The sequence below is a fragment of the Hemiscyllium ocellatum genome, chromosome 6, assembly GCF_020745735.1.
Source record: "Hemiscyllium ocellatum isolate sHemOce1 chromosome 6, sHemOce1.pat.X.cur, whole genome shotgun sequence".
Taxonomy (NCBI): Eukaryota; Metazoa; Chordata; class Chondrichthyes; order Orectolobiformes; family Hemiscylliidae; genus Hemiscyllium; species Hemiscyllium ocellatum.
The window spans coordinates 103524881-103545241 of NC_083406.1; the positions used below are offsets into that span (position 1 = coordinate 103524881).

The following is a 20361-nucleotide window of genomic DNA, read 5'->3' on the forward strand; positions in this document are numbered from 1 at the left end:
AATGTGGGTTATAATGACAACCGGTTTTGCTTCACCTTTATCCCTCTGCATCTCTTCACGTCATCAGTTCATCAACTGAGCTCTCCTTAGTCAACCTGCTAGTTTTCATGCCCAGATTTGCATCTTTTCCTGTCTACACATCAAAGAATGGAATTACATTCTAGTTTTATTGGTCTACACTTCCTCAGTTCTTCCTCGTAATTCCTAATACTGGAATTTTCTTGGTGCTGGAGAATTTCTTTGCTCCCTCCCCACTTTAATGAATTCCGTTTAAATTCTCTGGAGGAATCCTGTAGTCTAGACTACTGCTCACACATACAAAGTCAATGCAATGCAAAAATGCCCAGGACATTGGTTAGGCCACTGTTGGAATATTGCATGCAGTTCTGGCCTCCTTCCTATCAGAAAGATGTTGTGAAACTTGTAAATCTTTTCTGAACCCTTTCAAGGATGTTGCCAGGGTTGGAGGATTTGAGCTATAGGGAGAAGCTGAACAGGCTGGGGCTGTTTTCCCTGGAGCTGAGAGATGACCTTATAGAGGTTTACAAAGTTATGAGGGGCATGGATAGGGTAAATAGACAAAGTCTTTCCCTGGGTTCGGGGAGTCCAGAACTAGGGAGCATAGGTTTAGGGTGAGAGGGGAAAGATATAAAACAGGATAACTTTTTCATGCAGAGGGTGGTACGTGTATGAAATGAGTTGCCAGAGGAAGTGGTGGAGGCTGGTACATTTGCAACATTTAAGAGGCATTTGGATGGGTATATGAATAGGAAGGGTTTTGAGGGCTATAGGCCAGGTGCTGGCAGGTGGGTCTAGATTGGCTTGGGATATCTGGTCGGCATTGGACCAAAAGGTCTGTTTCCATGCTGAGCATCTCTATGACTCTACGACTCTGTGTCCTGCTTTGTATTTTACTAGAGGTTTAAAATGAAGCTAAACAGAATCTCTCACCGTTTCCATACAATCCAACTTTACTGCTGAACCTATTTATGGTTACTGCCCAAATCTGTTCGCTCGCAGCCTAACTTGGCACTAATTAAATCCACTGAGTGTTTCAAACAGTTCTAATCGCCCCTTAGCAACCAACTTAATTGAGAAATGTGCTATATCTCCAGTTCAGCCTGCTAGTCCTGACTTTGAGATGACAGGACACTAGCCACGTTTCCTTTTCCATGTTATTCTCTCCCTATCCCTAGGTACACTTTTTTTCATGTTCAAACTGCTCTGTTGCATAGCAGTACACATCATTTCCTGCTCAGCTCTTCCAACAGACCAATGGACTGAAGTTGATCCTCTCCCTGGAGATTTGCTGTATCTCTGTTGTGACATTTAACCACCTGGAAGGGTTTGCAGCAGCTCTTACAGTACAGGAAATTTTAGGAAAGGCAAGGTATGATAAATATAATAGGTTTATTGATGGAATTACAAAGAGAGACTGAGAAAATGGGTGAATAACAAGAAGCAAGGAAGGAATAGGAGAAACAGCTGGAAGCTGTGGAGATCGGTGACAATGCCAGGCTGAAGAAAAGATGAACAGTAAGGCTCTGGCAGATCAAAGTCTACCGTTTGAAAAAGGATGACAATATACAGGAAACCGGTGGAGATAGCTAGTTGGCAAGAATGTTCAGAATGCTAATTGTAAAGGGAGAGAAGGCAGTTAGCATGAATGAGAAGCTTTTGGAATAGACAGCCGAGAAGTACAAGGCATGAGAACTGTAATTCTGTTCAGGAATTCAGATAGACTTCATGAACCATACGAATAAGGCCTCAAGCAGTTTATTAATGCTGTTTGAAACCAGCAATTTTTGCAGCTTTCAGACAGCCGCTGAGTATATTTCATACACTGTGCTAAGATATATTTAAAGCAGTTACTGGCCGCTGCTACATCTGCAACACAGGGTGATCTTTATATCAGACAGGAAAGTGATTTCTGCCATTAGTTTATAAAGTGATAAAAAGAGAATTGTAGTAAGAATGAATTTTGCAGCTTGTTGCTGTCAATTACAATGGGATGGAAGTTTTCTACCATTGCATAAATTTTCTATAAAACACCTTCTTAAATTGAAGATGTCCTTGTTCTGATTCTCTCCTGTAGCGTACCAAGGAATTGTATTTGAAGTGTACTTGCTGCCAGGCACTCCAAATGCCATTTGAGATTTGGTGTGCAAGTGTTATATTTTTATGATTGCTCTTATCCTTTTAGATGAATGAAACAGTTTTTAAAACTATCTCAGTCCTGTATCTGGAAGAATACTACATTTTTGTAATGTGCAGTTTGTCATTCTTTGCTTCACTTATATCTCAATTTATTTTGGGATTATGCAGTGATCAACACTTGGTTCACAACAAATATGCTGTTTCCTTTAAACAATAGACCAGTGTCAGTGTACCATGCTGGGTTTTTTTATTCTTGCACAGTTGTAGAAGTGGTTGTCTGAGGGGAACAAGTTACCTTCCTTCAGTATAGCGAGCTTGAAAATGAAAACCACAAGGCAGTGAAGAAAAGAAGCAACAGGTATATCTTACAAATTTATAAGTTGCCATCACAATAGCTTTTGCTTTTTTTTTTCCCCAACAGACTGATCTCAATCACGTTCATAGTGTCCTGGAAAGCCTAGAGAAAGAGTAAGTTAAATTAGATTTGAAGCAGTATCATAAAATTGCATTTCAGCTCATAATCAGTTATGCCTGAATATGCTACAGAGAGTGGCTAAATTATTTAACTGATGCGTTTCTGAATATTTATCCCCTGTTTGCTTCCATTGTTATGAAAACACTGTTTTGTCTGTTAATAAAAATGGACCCTGAAAGGTGTCAGTTGAACATGCAGTGAATATCAAAGATAAATTTTATTTTGACAATTGCTTTAATGTGCAATGTTTAAATTCAGTTGATTGTGTTTTCTGATACATGATTCTTTGGAATGGAAGAGAGGAAATCCTAAGCACAAATCATGTGAAATGACCAACAAAAAGGCTATGGCCTTGTTTAAATAACTTTGTCATAAAACTTGTCATATGCAACATGTTTGCTAAAATGATCATCTGGTGGTAGTAAGTTCAATTTGTTTATTTATAGCAGTACTTAACGAAATGTGAACATTTTAGATTTTCTTTTAATGTTGAGCACCGGCTCAGCATTTAAATCACAGTCAATGTGTTCCTGTTTGGGAACATAGAGATTAAGAAGATTTGGTTTAGGCAAATAAGTTTATCTTTAAATTTCTGTGACTCCTCTGTGTTGGGTGTATTGTTTCCAAATCAGCTTGAATTCGATTTATCTTTTTAGTCTGAAGCACTGAACTATAAATAATCTTTGCACAAGTGTCTTAATTCTATAGAAACATTGTTTTGGTTTGTCAACAGATTTTCCATAGAAATCAATTCAGGGTTAATAGAAGTCATATCACCTCCTATCACTTACTACCCAGACTTGACAAGCCTGAGGGAAACCTTTGGAGATTCAAAAGAACGTGTCAGGTAAGCCCTGCTATGAAATATGGGCGATATATGAGAATGTTCTTGGTCTTCAGCATATTTACAGAGTCAGCTGAACTAAGGAAACCATCCCCTTTATTTAAGAGAAATCTTATTGTAGCTTCATCTTGCCAGAAGGCTGCAAGAGAAAGCAAGACCATGTGACCTTGCATCATTTTCTGTGATGTTAGCCTCCCATTAACATAGTACACAGCTAGAATTAACCCCTTGTACTATATCCTCATCTGTCAAAACATCGACAAGTCCCAAGTAGCCACAATGACGTTGCCTTTGATTTAATGTTTATCGACCTGGACCTGGAAGAAACGTTGGATAACAATAGCAGCAATGGGCAGCCAGCCTAATTGTGTGAGTTGATGGAAGATTGCCAGGATCCCCCTAGCACCAAATAGCCCTTCAAGGGCGAAGTCTGGAAGATCCCTGGAGATCGTTTTCCAGCAGTTGAGCTTCAGGGAGACCTATGAGGTCTTCTACCCTCAACCCTTCCCCTCTAACTGGAGCCATAGCCATTGGAAGGTCACAGCTGCAGCCTGTGACTATCCCTTGGAGAGACTTCCCCTTCAAATAGCTGACCTAGCAGCTGAAACCAGTGGTGATTTTATTAAATCAAATATCTTGATAGAGGGTGCCGAAGGATGGAGGAGCCCTAGCAGTCACCTGACACCCCCCCCCCCCCCTTCCCACCCCCGCTGTGGCAGTGCCCACCTCTACCACTACGTCTGCCATCCTTCTGAGACTAAGTGCACATTGATTGGGCTCACAAACTGAGGGACCCATCTCAGTTGGATTGTGCGCCTGGAGGTGACCTTTTTAATTGGACGTCACTGGAAAGATCACTAGGCAGGCAGCCTGACATCCATTGCAGGGTCAGAACTTGGAAATGATTTCCAACTTCATTCAATATTCTTTCAATTGGCACATGATTTTCCCCAATGTGATCAAACTGCAAGTTCACACAGAAGTGCAAAAACTCACTTTAGCTCTCAAGTTTCATTTCAGATTCAATAATGAAGCATGCACAAAAATGCTATTGAGATATCTTTTCCACCATTCACGTTCCTCGCCTTGTGTAAATTGCAAACCATTCTCTTTAGGTGTAGTTGTAAAACATACAAGGTGGGGAAAAGTATTTTAGCATGTAATCTCCATTTTGTGTTTGATATGAATAAATACCTTTAATTAAAATAATACCAGGTATGAGGATTGTAACAGTTTTGAATCTTCTAAAATTGCTGAACAATATTAACTAGATGTTATAAATTGATTCAAAATTATAGAAATCACATTTGATTGTTCTTAAATTACTCTCTCTCCTTTCTGGATACAGAATTGGTTGGCCCTTAGAAGACAAAGAGCGGTAGTAGGTGGAAAGAATTTAGCCTGGAGCTTGGTGATCAGTGGTGTTCTGATATTGGTTCTGGGATCTCTGTTCTTTGTGATTGTTATAAATGACTTGAATGAGGAAGTGGAAGGGTGGGTTAGTAAGTTTGCCAATGACATAAATGTTGGTGGAGTGGTGGATAGTGTGGAGGGCTGTTGCAGGTTGACAGGATACAGAACTGAGCTGAAAAGTGGCAGATGGAATTCAACCTGGAAAAGTGTGAAGTGATTCATTTTGGAAGGTGGAATTTGAATGCAGAATACAGGGTTAAAGGCAGGATTCTTGGCAACAGAGGTACCTTGGGTTCCATACTCCATAGATCTCTCAAAGTTACCATCCAAGTTGACAGTTGTTAAGAAGGCGAATGATGTGTTGGCTTTCATTAGCGGGGAGATTGAGTTTAAGAGCTACCAGGTTATGCTGCAGCTCTATTGAGTCCTGGTTAGATCACACTTGGAATATTGTGCTCAGTTCTGGAAGCCTCTTTATAGGAAGGATGTGAAAACTTTAGAGGGCACAGAGGAGATTTACCAGGATGCTGTCTGGAATGGAGGGCATGTCTTATAAAGAAAGGCTGAGGGAGCTAGGGCTTTTCTCACTGGAGTGAAGAAGGATGAGAGGTGGCTAGATAGAGGTGTACAAGATGATGAGAGACATAGATAGAATGGATAGCCAGAAACTTTTTCCCAGGGCGGAAATGGCTATCACATGGGGGCATAATTTTAACGTGATTGGAAGAAGGTGTAGGAGAGATGTCAAAGGTAAGTTCTTTAAGCAGAGAATGGTGGGTGCGTGGAATGCACTGCCAGTGGTGGTAGTAGAGTAAGATACATTAGGGACATTTAAGTGACTCTTGGATAGGCACATGGAAGATAGTACAATGAAGTATATGTAGGGTAGTTTGATCTTAAAGTAGGATGAAGGGTCTGCACAACATCAACGGCCGAAGGGCCTGTATTAAGCTGTGTTGTTCTATGTTCTATGTTTGAACAGATATGGATTTTGCCATTACATTTGAGACAGTCGCTCTTAAAATATCAGGGTTTATTGCATGACTTTGGTTAAAACAGAAAGGTTAATTTGATTTCCTGTTGAACTTTGTTTCAAATTCAATACCAAATGCATTGGAGTTTATGTGCATGGTACAAGTTTGCAGTTTAGAATCACATCTAGAATTAAAACATTGGCTTGATGATAAAAACTGGATATTTGAATTCTTGTATTATGTTGGAATGGCTAAGGCTCCAACGGTTGGGAGTCAAGTTGAGCTCAATGTGATAACTGAGTTGGATTTCTTCCAGGGCAAATTGTTTGATTAACTTGGGGCACAGGCTTTCTGTCAGGTCATCTAAGCTCCTGGCAACACTGTTAAGTTAGCTAGGTTTTTCACAAGGAAAAGGTGAACTTTAATTACCTTAACTTGGCTTCGTGCAGCAAACAGAAAAAGCTAACGGCCAAAAGGCATCCATTCCTCTTAGAGCTAGCCTGCCAGGATTATAAAAGCAAGCTTGAAGCAGTAGCAGAGGCACTACTGTGAAAGTGTCCAGTTATGTACGAAAATGTTGGATGATGAATTTCGTTCTTTAAGAAAAAGACCACTGACATAGCTACATTTCTTTTGTAAATTCAGATAGATTGAGTCTTCAGAATTATCTCAAGTTCTTTTTTTTTAAAGCAACTGGTATGGCACATATCCAGGGTAGGTGGAACTTGATGACAATTTCTAATCAAACTGTTCAGTAATGTTGTGACACATTTCTGGAATAAATGGGGCTTGACCCCTAGCTCAGAGGTAGGGACACTGCCACTGCACTACACGAGCTCTGCTTTAGTCATTTATGTGCTAACATTAAAGCTTTCAGTAAGGTTTTGATCTAATTAAATCATATACATTAAATTGTTAGAGTACCAGGTCTAATTAGCTTAGATAATAGACTTAGCAACCCACACAGTTGAGTTGAGTTTTAGCAACAGTGTAGCTGTCATATAGAGGGTTCTTGTGGTAGTGTCCCTACCTCTGAACCAGGGGGCCTGGCACCAAGTCACACCTGCTCCAGACGTGTGCAGTAACACCTCTGAAGTTTTTGATTAAAAATATCTATATGCCAAATAGAGGGATTGTGCAGCACAGATGCAATGTCCCTACTTCTGGACCAGGAGACCCAGGTTCCACCTGCTCCGAGGCAAGTGATCGCAACTTCAAACAGACTGATTAGTAAAGAAAATATACCCAAATAGATAGTGCTGCCATGGAATACCCTTGTGGACCAGCTCTTCTAACATTTTGGTCAGTGTCATGAGAAGCACGTCTTTGGTAGAACAAACTCTAATCACCACACTTTTTTATATTTTCAATGTGAAAATGAGACGTTTGCTATAATTGTATCTGTAGCTGCATTTAAATATCTCAACGGGGTGAATGCTGTGATTTCACTACAATAGTATCTCCAGCTTACCAATGCTTGGTTGGTAAGGGTGGCAATTAATGTTGAGACCCAAATCCAGCAGAACGCTCGATGGCTACCAGAAGTACTCTGCTCCAGCTACAGGTGCTCAGCATCAATGGCAAGGCAAGGGTGACGATGAGAGACTTTGACATCATTCTTGATGCCTTTTCCACTCTGGGAAATAGGACAGTGCCAGGAGGCATCCAGAAGGGGGAGGAACAATAACTGGACACCCCCAGAAGCTTATTCTGCAGGCACTCTTCTACAGGTGCCCTTACCCATGTCTGTGATCCCAAAGCATGGAGCAGTTCAAACCGACAAAGATGGACCTACATCTGGACATTCCAGCAGGGTCGCTACCCTCTAGGCTGTAAGACACCAGGATATGACTACACAAGTCTTCCAAGTCAACAGGGTCCAATCACAGAGAAGGCTCCCTCCATCCTGGGGCTGTGCCTGGACACAGTGGCAGGCAAAGGCTGAAGGAAACTTACATAAGTGCCACATCATTGCAAGTTAGCTATTCACTTTGTCCATATATTCTCACTTCCACTGTCACATTGTTGGCAGTCATGTTCTTTTTGCTACAGGTTTAGCCACACCCATGTGTGAGCTGAGAAGCGTTGTCTTAACCACCAAGCATTACTCATCTCTCTCAACTTTGATGGCAGTCTCAGGACTGTCAGGGATCCATAAATCTTAATGTTGAGTACTGTAGCCGAAGCATTGATGCCAAGGGCAAGATCCAGGGAATATGTCAGGGCCTGCACACGTTCTTAACACTTACACCAGCCTTAGGGATGAGATTACAGAATCACTAATGATCCCAAAAGGGTAATATTGATCCTCTGTATGAACCTTTCAAAGAAGTACAGTGACAACCAAGGTTGTGAGCTGTTCAGCAAGAAGCTCACCTCTCCACATCCCTCTCAGCATTGCAGTCTGAAAACAAAAGCTGCACAAAGCTGCCTCTGTCCAGTTAAAAGCTGTCACAGCAAATGTTAAAGCATATCAAGGCAATGCTTCAGTCTCTGTTCAGTAAAGCATTGTGGGGCAACAGGTGAAGGAAGGATCAAAGGGAGGTTTCTTGGGATTTCTGTCAAGCTGGTTGTCATGCAGTACTGGACAACGCACGAGACATGTCAATTCTTTGAGTGTTTTCAGGCTTTCACAGCATTAGCACCATGCCATGCAAGTGCTGTGTCTCACGACTGCCTCTTTCATAACGGTGAGATAGGCCACGGTATGTGTGTGGTCACTTTATATCTGTTTATATGGTTCGTAATGTTGACACATTAACATGGGTAATATAACCCTTCATCTGCAACACCAAAAAGTGAAGAACAGCAAATTAAGGAAGTCAGGCATTTTCTTTACACTAAGCAGGGGGTTGCCTGCCCAATGAACAATTTGGAAACTCAAATGCTCAAGCCATGTCAGAACCCAGTTCCATCATCCTGCAAGTGGGTGACAATCAGATTGTCTCTGGTCTCTGTGCAATGTTGCTCTCTTTGGTCATATTGCCCACTTTGGGAGGGCCTGCTGTGGTGTGGGGAGAGGGGCGACCATCAGCTAAATCCTGGTGAACTTCCACCAGGTTCCCATCTCAACCCATTGCCTCCTGGGCCTTGGCATGAAAATGTACTTCTTATCAACAGTACCCCACTATTGACCCATTGTCTTCCTGGCTATGTAGATATAATGACAGCCACCATGAACTCAACATTGGCCTCAGCCTATTCATTGGCTACTACAAGTAATATACCACCATAGGCTCTGATGAAGAATCATCTAGACTTGAAACATTAGCTTGCTCTCTCTCCATGAATGCTGCCTGAACCATTGTGACCTCCAAAATTCTTTGTTTTCAGTACAGATTTCAGCTTCTGCAGTAATTTGCTCCTACATTGTGTGACCATAGGTTGCCTCCTGGTTTCAGCCATGGCAATGTGACTTCCACATAAGCAGAAAGGGCCACTGAATATGATAATGGCAGAGTCCAATAAGATAGCTTAATTACAGTGAATTCATAAGTTACTAACAATTAATAACCAAGGTTTAATGATGCTGGTCCTTTTTTTTTTGAGCTATTTTAGGTGTTGGACATAATTTCCTTGAATTCCAGGAGCAGCGATTACTCTTTTATATGCAGTTACATTGTTTTGGAACTTTGGGGGACAAAAGATCAAAACAACAGTACTTTAAAAAGGAGGAAGACAGGCAAAGGTAGTGACTGCTGTCTGACACAGCAGGGAATCTGCACAGTTACTGCCTTTGCTTTTGAATTCAAGTACTGCTGGATATCAGAGTGTTTCGAAGAAAAATGTTCAAACAGCAAAATTCACAGCTGACCATGGAGGAGCCTGTATAGGAGAGCTCACAGCACAGATAAGTGCATAGTTTTTAAGTGTAACCTTGCAGTGAATCTATAATAGTGAGTAGAGTGGGTTCTTTCTTGATTATGTTTTAGTGAGATCTGCCTCTTGATTAAACTTTAAAAATAGCCTGGAGCAGTGTTTTTTTTTAGTGTCGAGAATGTGTTCCTGGAAAGGCAGAACAGATCAAGCAGCATCCGAGGAGCAGGAGAATCAATATTTTAGGCATAAGCCCTTCATCAGGAATGAGGCTTGTGGGCTGGGGGTGCTGAGAGATGAATAGGACAGGGGGTGGGATTGGGGACAAGGTAGGTGAGAATGCAACAGGTAGATGAAGGTGAGGGCAAAGGCGATAGGTCAAAGAGGAGGGTGGATGGGAAAAGTGATGGACAGGTTGGGAGGACGGTACTGAGTTGGAGGCTTGGGACTAGGATAATGTGGGGGGAGGGAAAATGAGGAAACTGGTGAAATTAACATAGGACCCTGCAACCACACGGGATCAAAGGTGGAATATGAGGTATTCTTCCTCCAGGCATCGGGTGGTAAGGGTTTAGCAATGGAGGAGGCCCAGGACCTGCATGTCCTTGGTGGAGTGGAAGTGGAAGCTAAAGTGTTTGGTCATGGGGCGGTGAGGTTTGTTTGTGGGGGTGTCCCAGAGATGTTGTCTGAAATGATCTGCAAGTAGTCATCCTGTAGAGGAGACCACAACGGGTATAGCAAATGCAGTAGATGATATTGATGGAGGTACAGGTAAATTTTTGTTGAATGTGGAAACCTTGGATGGAGATGAGGGGAGTGATGTGGGCACAGGTTTTGCACTTGCTGCAATGGCAGGGGAAGGTGGCGGGAGAGGGATTTGGGCTGGTGGGAGCACATAGATCTGACGAGGGAGTCACAGAGGCAATGGTCTCTCCAAACACTGATAGGGGTGGGCAGGGAAATATATCTCTGGTAGTGGGGTCCGTTTGGAAGTGGCGAAATTGGTGGAGGATGATGCGATGTATAAGGAGGTTGGTGGGGTGGAAGGTGAGGACCGGGGGTGGGGTTCTGTCCTTGTTGCATTGGGAGGGGTGGGGTTTCAGGGCAGTGGTGCAGGAAATGGAGGAGATATATTGGAGGGCATGGTCGATCATGTGGGAAGGGAAATTGCGATCTTGGAAGAAGGAAACCATCTGCGATTTTCTAAGGTGGAATTGCTCATCCTGGAAACAGATGTGGCGGAAGTGGAGGAATTGGGAATAAGGAATGACATTTTTACAGGAGATAGGGTGAGATGAGGTGTAATCTTGGTGGCTGTGGGAGTCAGTGGGCTTGTAGTAGATGTCTGTGGTTAGTCAGTTACTGGAGATGGAGAGGTCCAGGAAGACAGGGGAGGTGTCCGAGATGATCCAGGTGAATTTGAGGTTGGGGTGAAAGGTGTTAGTGAAGCTGATGAACTGTTCAACCTCCTTGTGGGAGCACGTGCTAAAGCTGATACAGTCAGCGATGTAGCAGAGAAACAGGCAGGGGGTGATGCCGGCGTAACTGCGGAAGATGGACTATTCCACATACCGGACATAGAACCTCCTACAGAAAAATCACAAACCTGACTTCCCCGGTAAACCCATTGTCTCAGCATGCTCCTGTCCCACTGAACTCAACTCTGCAAACCTTGACACTGTCCTGTCCCCCTTAGTCCAGGACTCCACAACTGCATTCGGGTCATTACCCACTGCCTTCACCACCTCCAAGATGTTCATTTTCCCGGCCCCCAATGTCTCATCTTCACCATGGACATCCAGGCCCTGTACGCATCCATCCGTCATGATGAAGGCCTGCAAGCCCTCCATTTCTTCTCACAAGAAAATTTTCTCAGTATGTGGATGTATTTAGTAGAGAAGCTGCAAAACATAATTTATTCATGGGAAATAAAACCGGGCAGGTAACTGAGATGTCAGTGCGGGGGCACTTTGGGGCCGGCGACCATAATTCTATTAAAAATAGTGATGGAAAAGGATAGACTGGATCTAAAAATTGAAGTTCTAAATTGGAGGAAGGCAAATTTTGACAGTATTAGGCAAGAACTTTCAAAAGTTGACCGGGGGCAGATGTTCACAGGTAAAGGGATGTCTGGAAAATTGGAAGCCTTCAGGAATGAGATAATGAGAATCCAGAGAAAGTATGTTCCCGTTAGGGTGAAAGGAAAGGCTAGTAGGCGTAGGGAATGCTGAATGACTAAAGAAATTGAGGTTTTGGCTAAGAAAAAGAAGGAATCATATGTCAGGTATAGTCAGGAGAGATCAAATGAATTCTGAGAAAAATATAAAGGCAAAGGAGTTTCTTTGAGAGGGAAATCAGGAAGGCAAAAAGAGGACAGGAGATAGCTTTGGCAAATAGGGTTAAGGAGAACCCAAAGGAAATTTATAAATACATTGACAAAAGGGTAATGAGGGAGAGAATAGGGCCCATCAAAGATCAGCAAGACAGCCTATGTGTGGAACTGCAGGAGCTATGGAGATACTAAACCAATACTTTGCATCAGTGTTTACTGTGGAGAAACACATGGAAGGTACAGAATGAGGGGAAATAGATGGTGACATCTTGAAAAATGTCCATATTACAGAGGAGGTGGTGTTGGATGTCTTCAAATGCATAAAAGTTGATCAATCCCCAGGACCTGATCAGGTGTATCCTAAAACTCTGAGAAGCTAGGGAAGTGATTGCTGGATCCCTTGCTGAGACATTTGTATCATTTGATAGTCACAGATGAGGTGCCAGAAGACTGGAGGTTGGCTGACATGCTGACACTATTTGAGAAAGGTGGTAAGGAAAAGCTAGGAAACTATAGAATGGTGAGCCTGACATTGGTGGTGGGCAAGGTTTTGGAGGGAATCCTGAGGGACAGGATTTTATATGAATTTGGAAAGGTAAGGACTGATTAGAGATAGTCAACATGGCTTTGTGAGTGGGAAATCATGTCTCTTAAACTTGGTTGAGTTTTTTGAAGAAGTAACAAAGAGGATTGATTAGAGTGGGTGGTAGACAGGATTCCTGATGAAGGACTTTTGCCCAAAACGTCGATTTTGCTGCTCCTTGGTTGCTGCCTGAACTGCTGTGCTCTTCCAGCACCACTAATCCAGAATGATGTATATGAACTTCAGTAAGGTGTTCGACAAGGTTCCCCATGGGAGACTGGTTAGCAAGGTTAGATCACGTTGAATACAGAGAGAACTAGCCATTTGGATGTAGAACTGGCTTGAAGGTAGAAGACAGAGGGTGGAGGTAGAGGATTGTTTTTCAGACTGGAGGCCTGTGACCAGTGGAGTACCACAAGGATCGGTGCTGGGTCCACTACTTTATATAAATGATGAAAAAGATTTGGATGTGAACATAGGAGGTATAGTTAGTAAGTTTGTAGATGACACCAAAATTGGAGGTGTAGTGGACAACGAAGAGGGTTACCTCGGATTACAACAGGATTTGGACCATATGGGCCAATGGGCTGAGAAGTGGCAGATGAAGTTTAATTCAGATAAATGCGAGGTGCTGCATTTTGGGAAAGCAAATCTTAGCAGGACTTATACACTTAATGGTAAGGTCCTAGGGAGTGTTGCTGAACAAAGAGACCTTGGAGTGCAGGTTCATAGCTCCTTGAAAGTGGAGTTGCAGGTAGATAGGATAGTGAAGAAGGCGTTTGGTATGCTTTCCTTTTATTGGTTAGAGCATTGAGTATGAGAGTTCAGAGATTGGGTTGACCACTTTTGGAATATTGCAGTTCTGGTCTTCCTGCTATTGGAAGGATTTTGTGAAACTTGAAAGGGTTCAGAAAAGATTTACAAGGATATTACCAGGGTTGGATGATTTGAGCTGGAGGGAGAAACAGAATAGGCTGGGGCTGTTTTCCCTGGAGCATCAGAGGCTGAAGTGTGACATATGGAGGTTTATAAGAAGATGAAATCCATGGATAGGTCACATAGACAAGGTCTTTTCCCTAGGGTGGGTGAGTCCCCAGGGCATAGAGGGCATGGGCTTAGGGTGGGAGGGAAAAAATTTAAAAGGGACCTAAAGGGCAACGTCTTCACTCAGAGGGTTTTGCATATATGGAATGAGCTGCCACAGGAAGTGGCGGAGGACGGTACAATTACAACATTTAAAATGCATATATCAATCAGAAGGGTTTAGAGGGATCTAGGCCAAGTGTTGGCAAATGAGACTAGATTAGGCTAGGATATCTGGTCGACATGAACAAGTTGACCCAAAGGGTCTGTTTCCATGCTGTACATCTCTATGACTCTGAGCTATTTTGGGTGTATGGTTTAGATTATTACAAGCTAACATTCACTACCATCCTTTGTGAAGGAAGGTGGATAGAAATCAAAGACTCATTTTCGATTGTTTCCGTACAGTATCCTGAAAATTGACTTGTTGAATATAAATGATGGCTGCTGTGCCATTTTTTATTTAGTTAATCATATCAAGTCCATGTCCTAATTGCATTTGGGTCTATGACCTAAGTTTATGCTGACTGAGCTAGTTATCGCGAAGGCTGAATCTTTGCAAAGCTAAATCATATATTCATAATCAAGTGGATGAAACCTTTTTCCTTTCAACCTATTCTTCAAATTATTTGAAAGAATAAAGAAATTCTGAAGCTGACTACTTCTGAATGTGAAGTACTTACACTCATGTTTCTATTTGCTGATTTTTCATTTACTTATTACACTTGAAAAGATTTCCCTTTGGACTTCTTTTGTAGAATCGTTTAAGACTCCGCTTTATTTGAGAAGCTTTTTTTGCCAACATGGGTCATGTGTATTTCACTGAATATGAAGTATAATGGTTAGGCTCAATTTCTTTGAAGTAAGGTTCTACATGAAAAGAGGCCTTACACATTGCTTACTCAATAACATGACACTCTGAATGTACCACCTTGAGAAGTCAACCTGTCAAATGTTAACTGTCAATCAGCGCTAATAGGTGTATTCTCCATGACAACAATTCTATCAGACAGAGTACACTTATGGCCCAATGAAAACTGACCTCTAATGCAGTGTCACTGTTGGTTGACCCCTTCAGTTGGCATTCTTGCTGAATGACCTTTTGAATGCAAGATAAAAACCTCTGCAAAATGTCTCTTTTTGGAGCAATACCTGAATTCTGTTTTCTTTTTAATTGATTTCAGAATATTTTGTCTGTTTGCAAATGCTTTGAAGGTTCCTTTAACAAAGATTTACTTATGTAGAAACAGACAAGATGGCTCTTGACTAAAACCAGATAAAATGAACTGCTGTCCTTGCTAATCATCAGTCCTTTAGAGTTGTTGAGGTTGATGGGATTACTTGTCTACTTGATGTCAGTGCTGAGTTCTCTAAAGAAGGCTTTCGACCATGATTTTCCATATACAGCAAGAAAATTACTGCAACAAAAGCTCATCTACATCTTCATTCTAACTGATTATTTTTTGTGAGATGATGACTAATTACCTTTTATCCATTTACGAACACTTCTATGTTATTTTTCAGATGGCGGACAAAACAGAACTTGGATTATTGCTTCCTTATGATGTATGCCCAGAAAAAGGGGATTTATTATGTTCAGGTAATTATCTGTCTGCTTGTTGTGCTTTTAAGAAATGTTAAATGCCACTTTATATTTCTTCTGCATTTAAACGATTTTGAATATCAAGCACCCCCCCCACCCCCAACCCCCACCCAGCCAGTTCTGAGCTAGTGGGTATAAACTGGATAGGTTTTGGGTTGTGGCTTTTTCTGCTATCGTGGATGGAGTCACACATTGGAATAATACACAGCAATTTGGTACAACTGTGGCCTGTAAGGCACCCTAGTGCACTTAGGAGTCAACCAACAGTGGGTCTGAAGTTACTTATAGGCTAGATGTGGTAAAGATGACATATTTTCTTCCTTGAATGAAATTGAATTTCAACTCTAACAGCTGCCATGGTGAGATTTAAACCCGTGTCTTCAGGGCATTAACATGAGCATCTGGCTTTCTTGACTAAATACAGATAAATGGGATTAGTGTAGTTTACTGTTTGTTGGCATAAACACGGTGGGCTGAAAGGCCTGTTTTTATGCTGTATGGCTCTCTCTACCAGTAATTGTGCCATCATTCCACTGCCTCCCCTGCAACAACAGAAATACAACTCCAATATCCCCCTTCCTTTACATCCCCACTCCATCCACTTTACCAAAAGATGTTCCCATCTTTAGGCTGTTGAGCAGATGCTTGAGTAACTCCCCACTGGGAGCCCTAAGAAACATATTGTTCATTCTGCGACAGTTGGTTTCAGTGCAATATGATTGAAATCTGGCATCTGGCCAACTTCTGAGAATTTGTGCAGAATAGGGTTTGTAGAGTAAGGAGATTTGTATCCTTACCGTGGGTATCAGCACGGAGCATGTGCAAATGGAGCTATGTCATAGTGAGATCAGTGAAGCTAGAGCCTGGTTCTGTAACACTCTGAATTAAATGCCCTCTCTTTCTATCCTCTGCATAATTTTATGATTAATAAAGTCTGTTGCTATACACTCAGGAGCATGTACATCTCATATTGCTACATGGGGCATCAGTGATTAGACCCATGGTATCAGATACATGTCTCAGGTGATGCAAGTAATTGGAGGCCACAAGGGTTTCAAATCCAGAGGTGGGAAATACCCAAAGTGCCACTCAGTAATGGTAGGTACCAACCAGTGGCACACACTGAGCTGTATACAGACTCTGTATACACAATAGGAAAGGCTATGCAGAAGCTGCAAAAAGAGTGGACTAAGTTCTACAGCAGCATGTAGCTAACAAGAGGAAGAAATCAAACAGCCATGGTAAAGTAGTACAGAAATGAAAGTGCGTACACATGTGAGGAAATGAGCACGTAGAAAACACACTATGATAAACAAATGAGGGGTGAGGGTGCATTCTAAGCCACAGAGAAACTCCAATGATGGGAACCCAGTCTGGCCAGTTTTATAGAGGTGGAGTGCAAAGAGAGAGACTGTGGTAAGGCTGCAGCAACAACACAGAAAATTAACCACAGTCCAAAGCAGAATTTAGGGATCCAGAGAGCAGAAGATGGCCTCTTCCTAGGGGAAGCGAAAGGTTGAGAGCAAGAATCTAAACCCAGGATGAATTTTGGCACACAGGGTTTAAAGGCAATGGTGGAGAGAAACCAGTTTTAAATTGATACTGGAGCAGATGAATCATTCCTTTCAGATCTAGGCTATAGTTGAGGGAAGGCATCCTCAGATTGTCCTCCACTAAAATGTGGGACATAGAATTTGAATAAGAGGCCAGAAGTGTGCTGCATCTTGCTACAATGACAGCAATGACCTGGGGTTATTCTTCCAAGTAGCTCTGTAATTCAGAGTACCACACGAGAGTTAAGTGGTTAGTGCTCCTGTCTCAAGGTGCCAATTTGATTCCACCCTTGGATGACTGTCTGAATGGCATTTGTACATTCTCCCATTGTCGGGAAGGTGCTGGGAGTGGAGGTTGGGTTGGTGGGGGGTGTGGACCTGACGAGGGAGTCATAGAGGGAGTAGTCTTTCTGGAATGCTGATCGGGGAGGGAAATATATCCTTGGGGGTGGGGTCTGTTTGGAGGTGGCAGAAATGATGAAGGATGATACGATGTATCTGGAGGTTGGTGGGGTGATAGGGTGGGTTCTGTCCTGGTGGCGATTGGAGGGGCGGGGTTCAAGGGCAGACGAGTGGGAAGTAGAGGAGATGCGGTGGAGAGCATCGTCAACTACATCTGAGGGGAAATTGTGGTCTTTGAAGAAAGAGGCCATCTGGGTTGTTCGGTATTGGGGTTGGTCCTCCTGGGAACAGATGTGGCGGAGGCGAAGGAATTGGGAATATGGGATGGTGTTTTTACAGGGGCAGGATGGGAGGAGGTGTAATCTAGGTAGCTGTGAGAGTCAGTCGGTCCTCACCACCCCACCAACCTCCTCCCTCACTTCTCTCCAAGGCTCCAAGGGATCCTTGCATATCCGTCACAAATTCACCTGCACCTCCACACACATCATTTACTGAATCCGCTGCACCCGATGTGCTCCTCTACATTGGGGAGACAGGCCGCCTACTTGCGGAACATTTCAGAGAACACCTCTGGGACACCCGGACCAACCAACCCAACCGCTTTGTCTCCCCCTCCCACTCCGCCAATGACATGCAGGTCCTTGGCCGCCTCCATCACCAGACCATGGCAACACGACGCCTGGAGGAAGAGCGCCTCATCTTCTGCCTAGGAACCCTCCAACCACAAGGGATGAATGCAGATTTCTCCAGCTTCCTCATTTCCCCTCCACCCACCTTATCTCAGTCCCAACCCTCAGATTCAGCACCGCCTTCTTGACCTGCAATCTTCTTCCCGACCTCTCCGCCCCCACCCCCTCTCCGGCCTATCACCCTCACCTTGACCTCCTTCCACCTATCACCTTCCCAACACCCCTCCCCCAAGTCCCTCCTCCCTGCCTTTTATCTTAGCCTGCTGGGCACACTTCCCTCATTCCTGAAGAAGGGCTTATGTCCGAAACATCGATTCTCCTGCTCCTTGGATGCTGCCTGACCTGCTGCGTTTTTCTAGCAACACATTTTACAGCTCTGATCTCCAGCATCTGCAGTCCTCACTTTCTCCTAGCCATGGGAATTGCCAGGTTACAGGGATGGGATGGGTTTGGGTAAAATGATGCTCAGAGGGTCAGTGTAGACTGGATAGGCAGAATGGCTGTAAGGATTCTGTGAAGAATTGCCTATTGTAGCAGGTATGGCAATTTATTCTGTTGTCTATGATAAATTCTCACTTTCTCGTGAAGTCCCTGAGGTGTTCTTATCTGCGAGAGAGAACGATCCAGGACCTAGGAGAAATGAAAAACTCTTTATCTCCTCAACCCCAGTATAAATCTTCAGAATGCCCTCCATTCTCCTTCTTGTCTATTACATTTAACCATCAATCAATGAGCAAGACAGAAAGGCAGCAATCATTTGGGTCCTGGTGTCCTCTCTTGTCAGTCACTGTCTTCCCTGATGCTACATTCAATTCTTCACGTGGGTTATAGGCCAAAGACCAGTTCTTGTCATTTCACTCCACCAATGGGTTAGCCCTTCAAGAAAATGAGAAGAGAACGCAAACAACCCACGCATTCTCGAAGAGAACCAGGAATGCTGTTAGAAACATCAGTCCCTCAAGTACAAGAGACCTGTGTGCTGTTAGCAGGGGCAAGCGTTTGTGGTTAAATGTTAGCAGTAATAAAGGGTGCTGTAAAAAGAAAAACAACTTGGACAACGTAATGCAGAGGGAATTGTAGCTTTACTCTGGCTATGTTTAAAGGGAACTATGTTGTAGTGCTATCAGATCACAGGCAATTGGGAGTCTGGGTCTGTCAGTTTCCAAGTAAAATGTCCTCTGTTTACTGTCCAGTGTACACAGTTCTATCTAATAAAGCCTGTTCCTGTTCACTAACAAGAGTGTAGAATTCACATGACCACAGGAATTATTCCTGATAATGGACTCCCCCGAACAAAGCACTATGCTTACGCCAACAACAACTTTGATTTATGTAGCAACTTTAGTATGATGAAAAACACCATGGTTCTTTGCAGGAAAATTACTAGACAAAACTTGAAACTGAGCCACATAAGGAGGGATCGGTAGTACTGAAGATCAAAAAGACCTAGTTACGCATATCCACAGATTCCTAAAGGTAGCAGGACTGGTGGACAATGTGGTTAAGAAAACAAATTACTTTATTAACTGAGGCATAGAATACAAAAGCAAGGGTGTTGTGCTGGAACTGTATAAAACACTAGTTAGGTACAACTGGAATTCTGAGTCGAGAGTGGGTTGCTGGAAAAGCGCAGCAGGTCAGGCAGCATCCGAGAAGCAGGAGAATTGACGTTTCGGGCAAGAGCCCTTCATCAGGAATCAACTGGAGTACTGCAATTGTGGTCACCCACTATCGGAAAGACACTCTGAAAAACAGTCACATCCATCTTGAAACATTAACTCGGTTTCTCTCTCCATACCTACCGAGTTTCTCTGGCATAGCTTCAGATATTCACTTGTTTTGCCATAGCCTGAAGGGCAATGGGCCAAGAGCTGGAAAATGGGATTATTGCAGTCAGATCTTTGTTGACTGGTGAGGCCACAATGGGCCAAATGGCCTCTTTCTGTGCCGTAGACATCAAGCTGGAGAGCTTGGAGTGGGGAGGGACGTGGAGGTGGTGGTTCTTGGATTGACAGATGTGACCAAAAATAGAGAAGGTGAGCCTATTAAAGAATTCCAATTTGAGGAAGGGAATTTTCTATTTGATGCATTTGGAATGTAAATCAGTAATAATAGGGGTCACCGGTGAGAAGGATTTTCTATCTTGAATTGATTATGGCTATCAGAGTTTAGGATCAGCTAAATGAAACAGTCATGAACCTGGATAAGGATTTCAGCAACAGAGGGGTAGTGGTGAGGTATGGTAAACATGAAGATATAAAAGGAGATGGAAGTTGCAGAGTGAATACCAAGTTTGTATTTGTTGTCGTCTGGTAGATGAATAAATTTACAAGAACAACAATTACAATGCAACAGTCTAAAATAGCCTAAACTCTATGCATCTCTCACCAGTAATTTTAGCATTGAAATGAGAATGTATTCTTTGTATTACTCAAGG

At 42.9% G+C, this 20361-nt stretch overlaps 1 protein-coding gene across 1 annotated transcript in view; it reads left to right on the plus strand.

Annotated features, from left to right (window-relative positions):
- The window catches only part of mgat4a (alpha-1,3-mannosyl-glycoprotein 4-beta-N-acetylglucosaminyltransferase A), a 270750-nt gene that overhangs the window by 169894 nt on the left and 80495 nt on the right, over positions 1-20361 (plus strand). The window contains exons 5-7 of the mRNA XM_060826225.1: positions 2579-2625; positions 3366-3479; positions 15202-15277. Of these exons, the coding sequence (XP_060682208.1) occupies positions 2579-2625; positions 3366-3479; positions 15202-15277 (237 nt within the window). The remainder of the gene's footprint in view (positions 1-2578; positions 2626-3365; positions 3480-15201; positions 15278-20361) is intronic.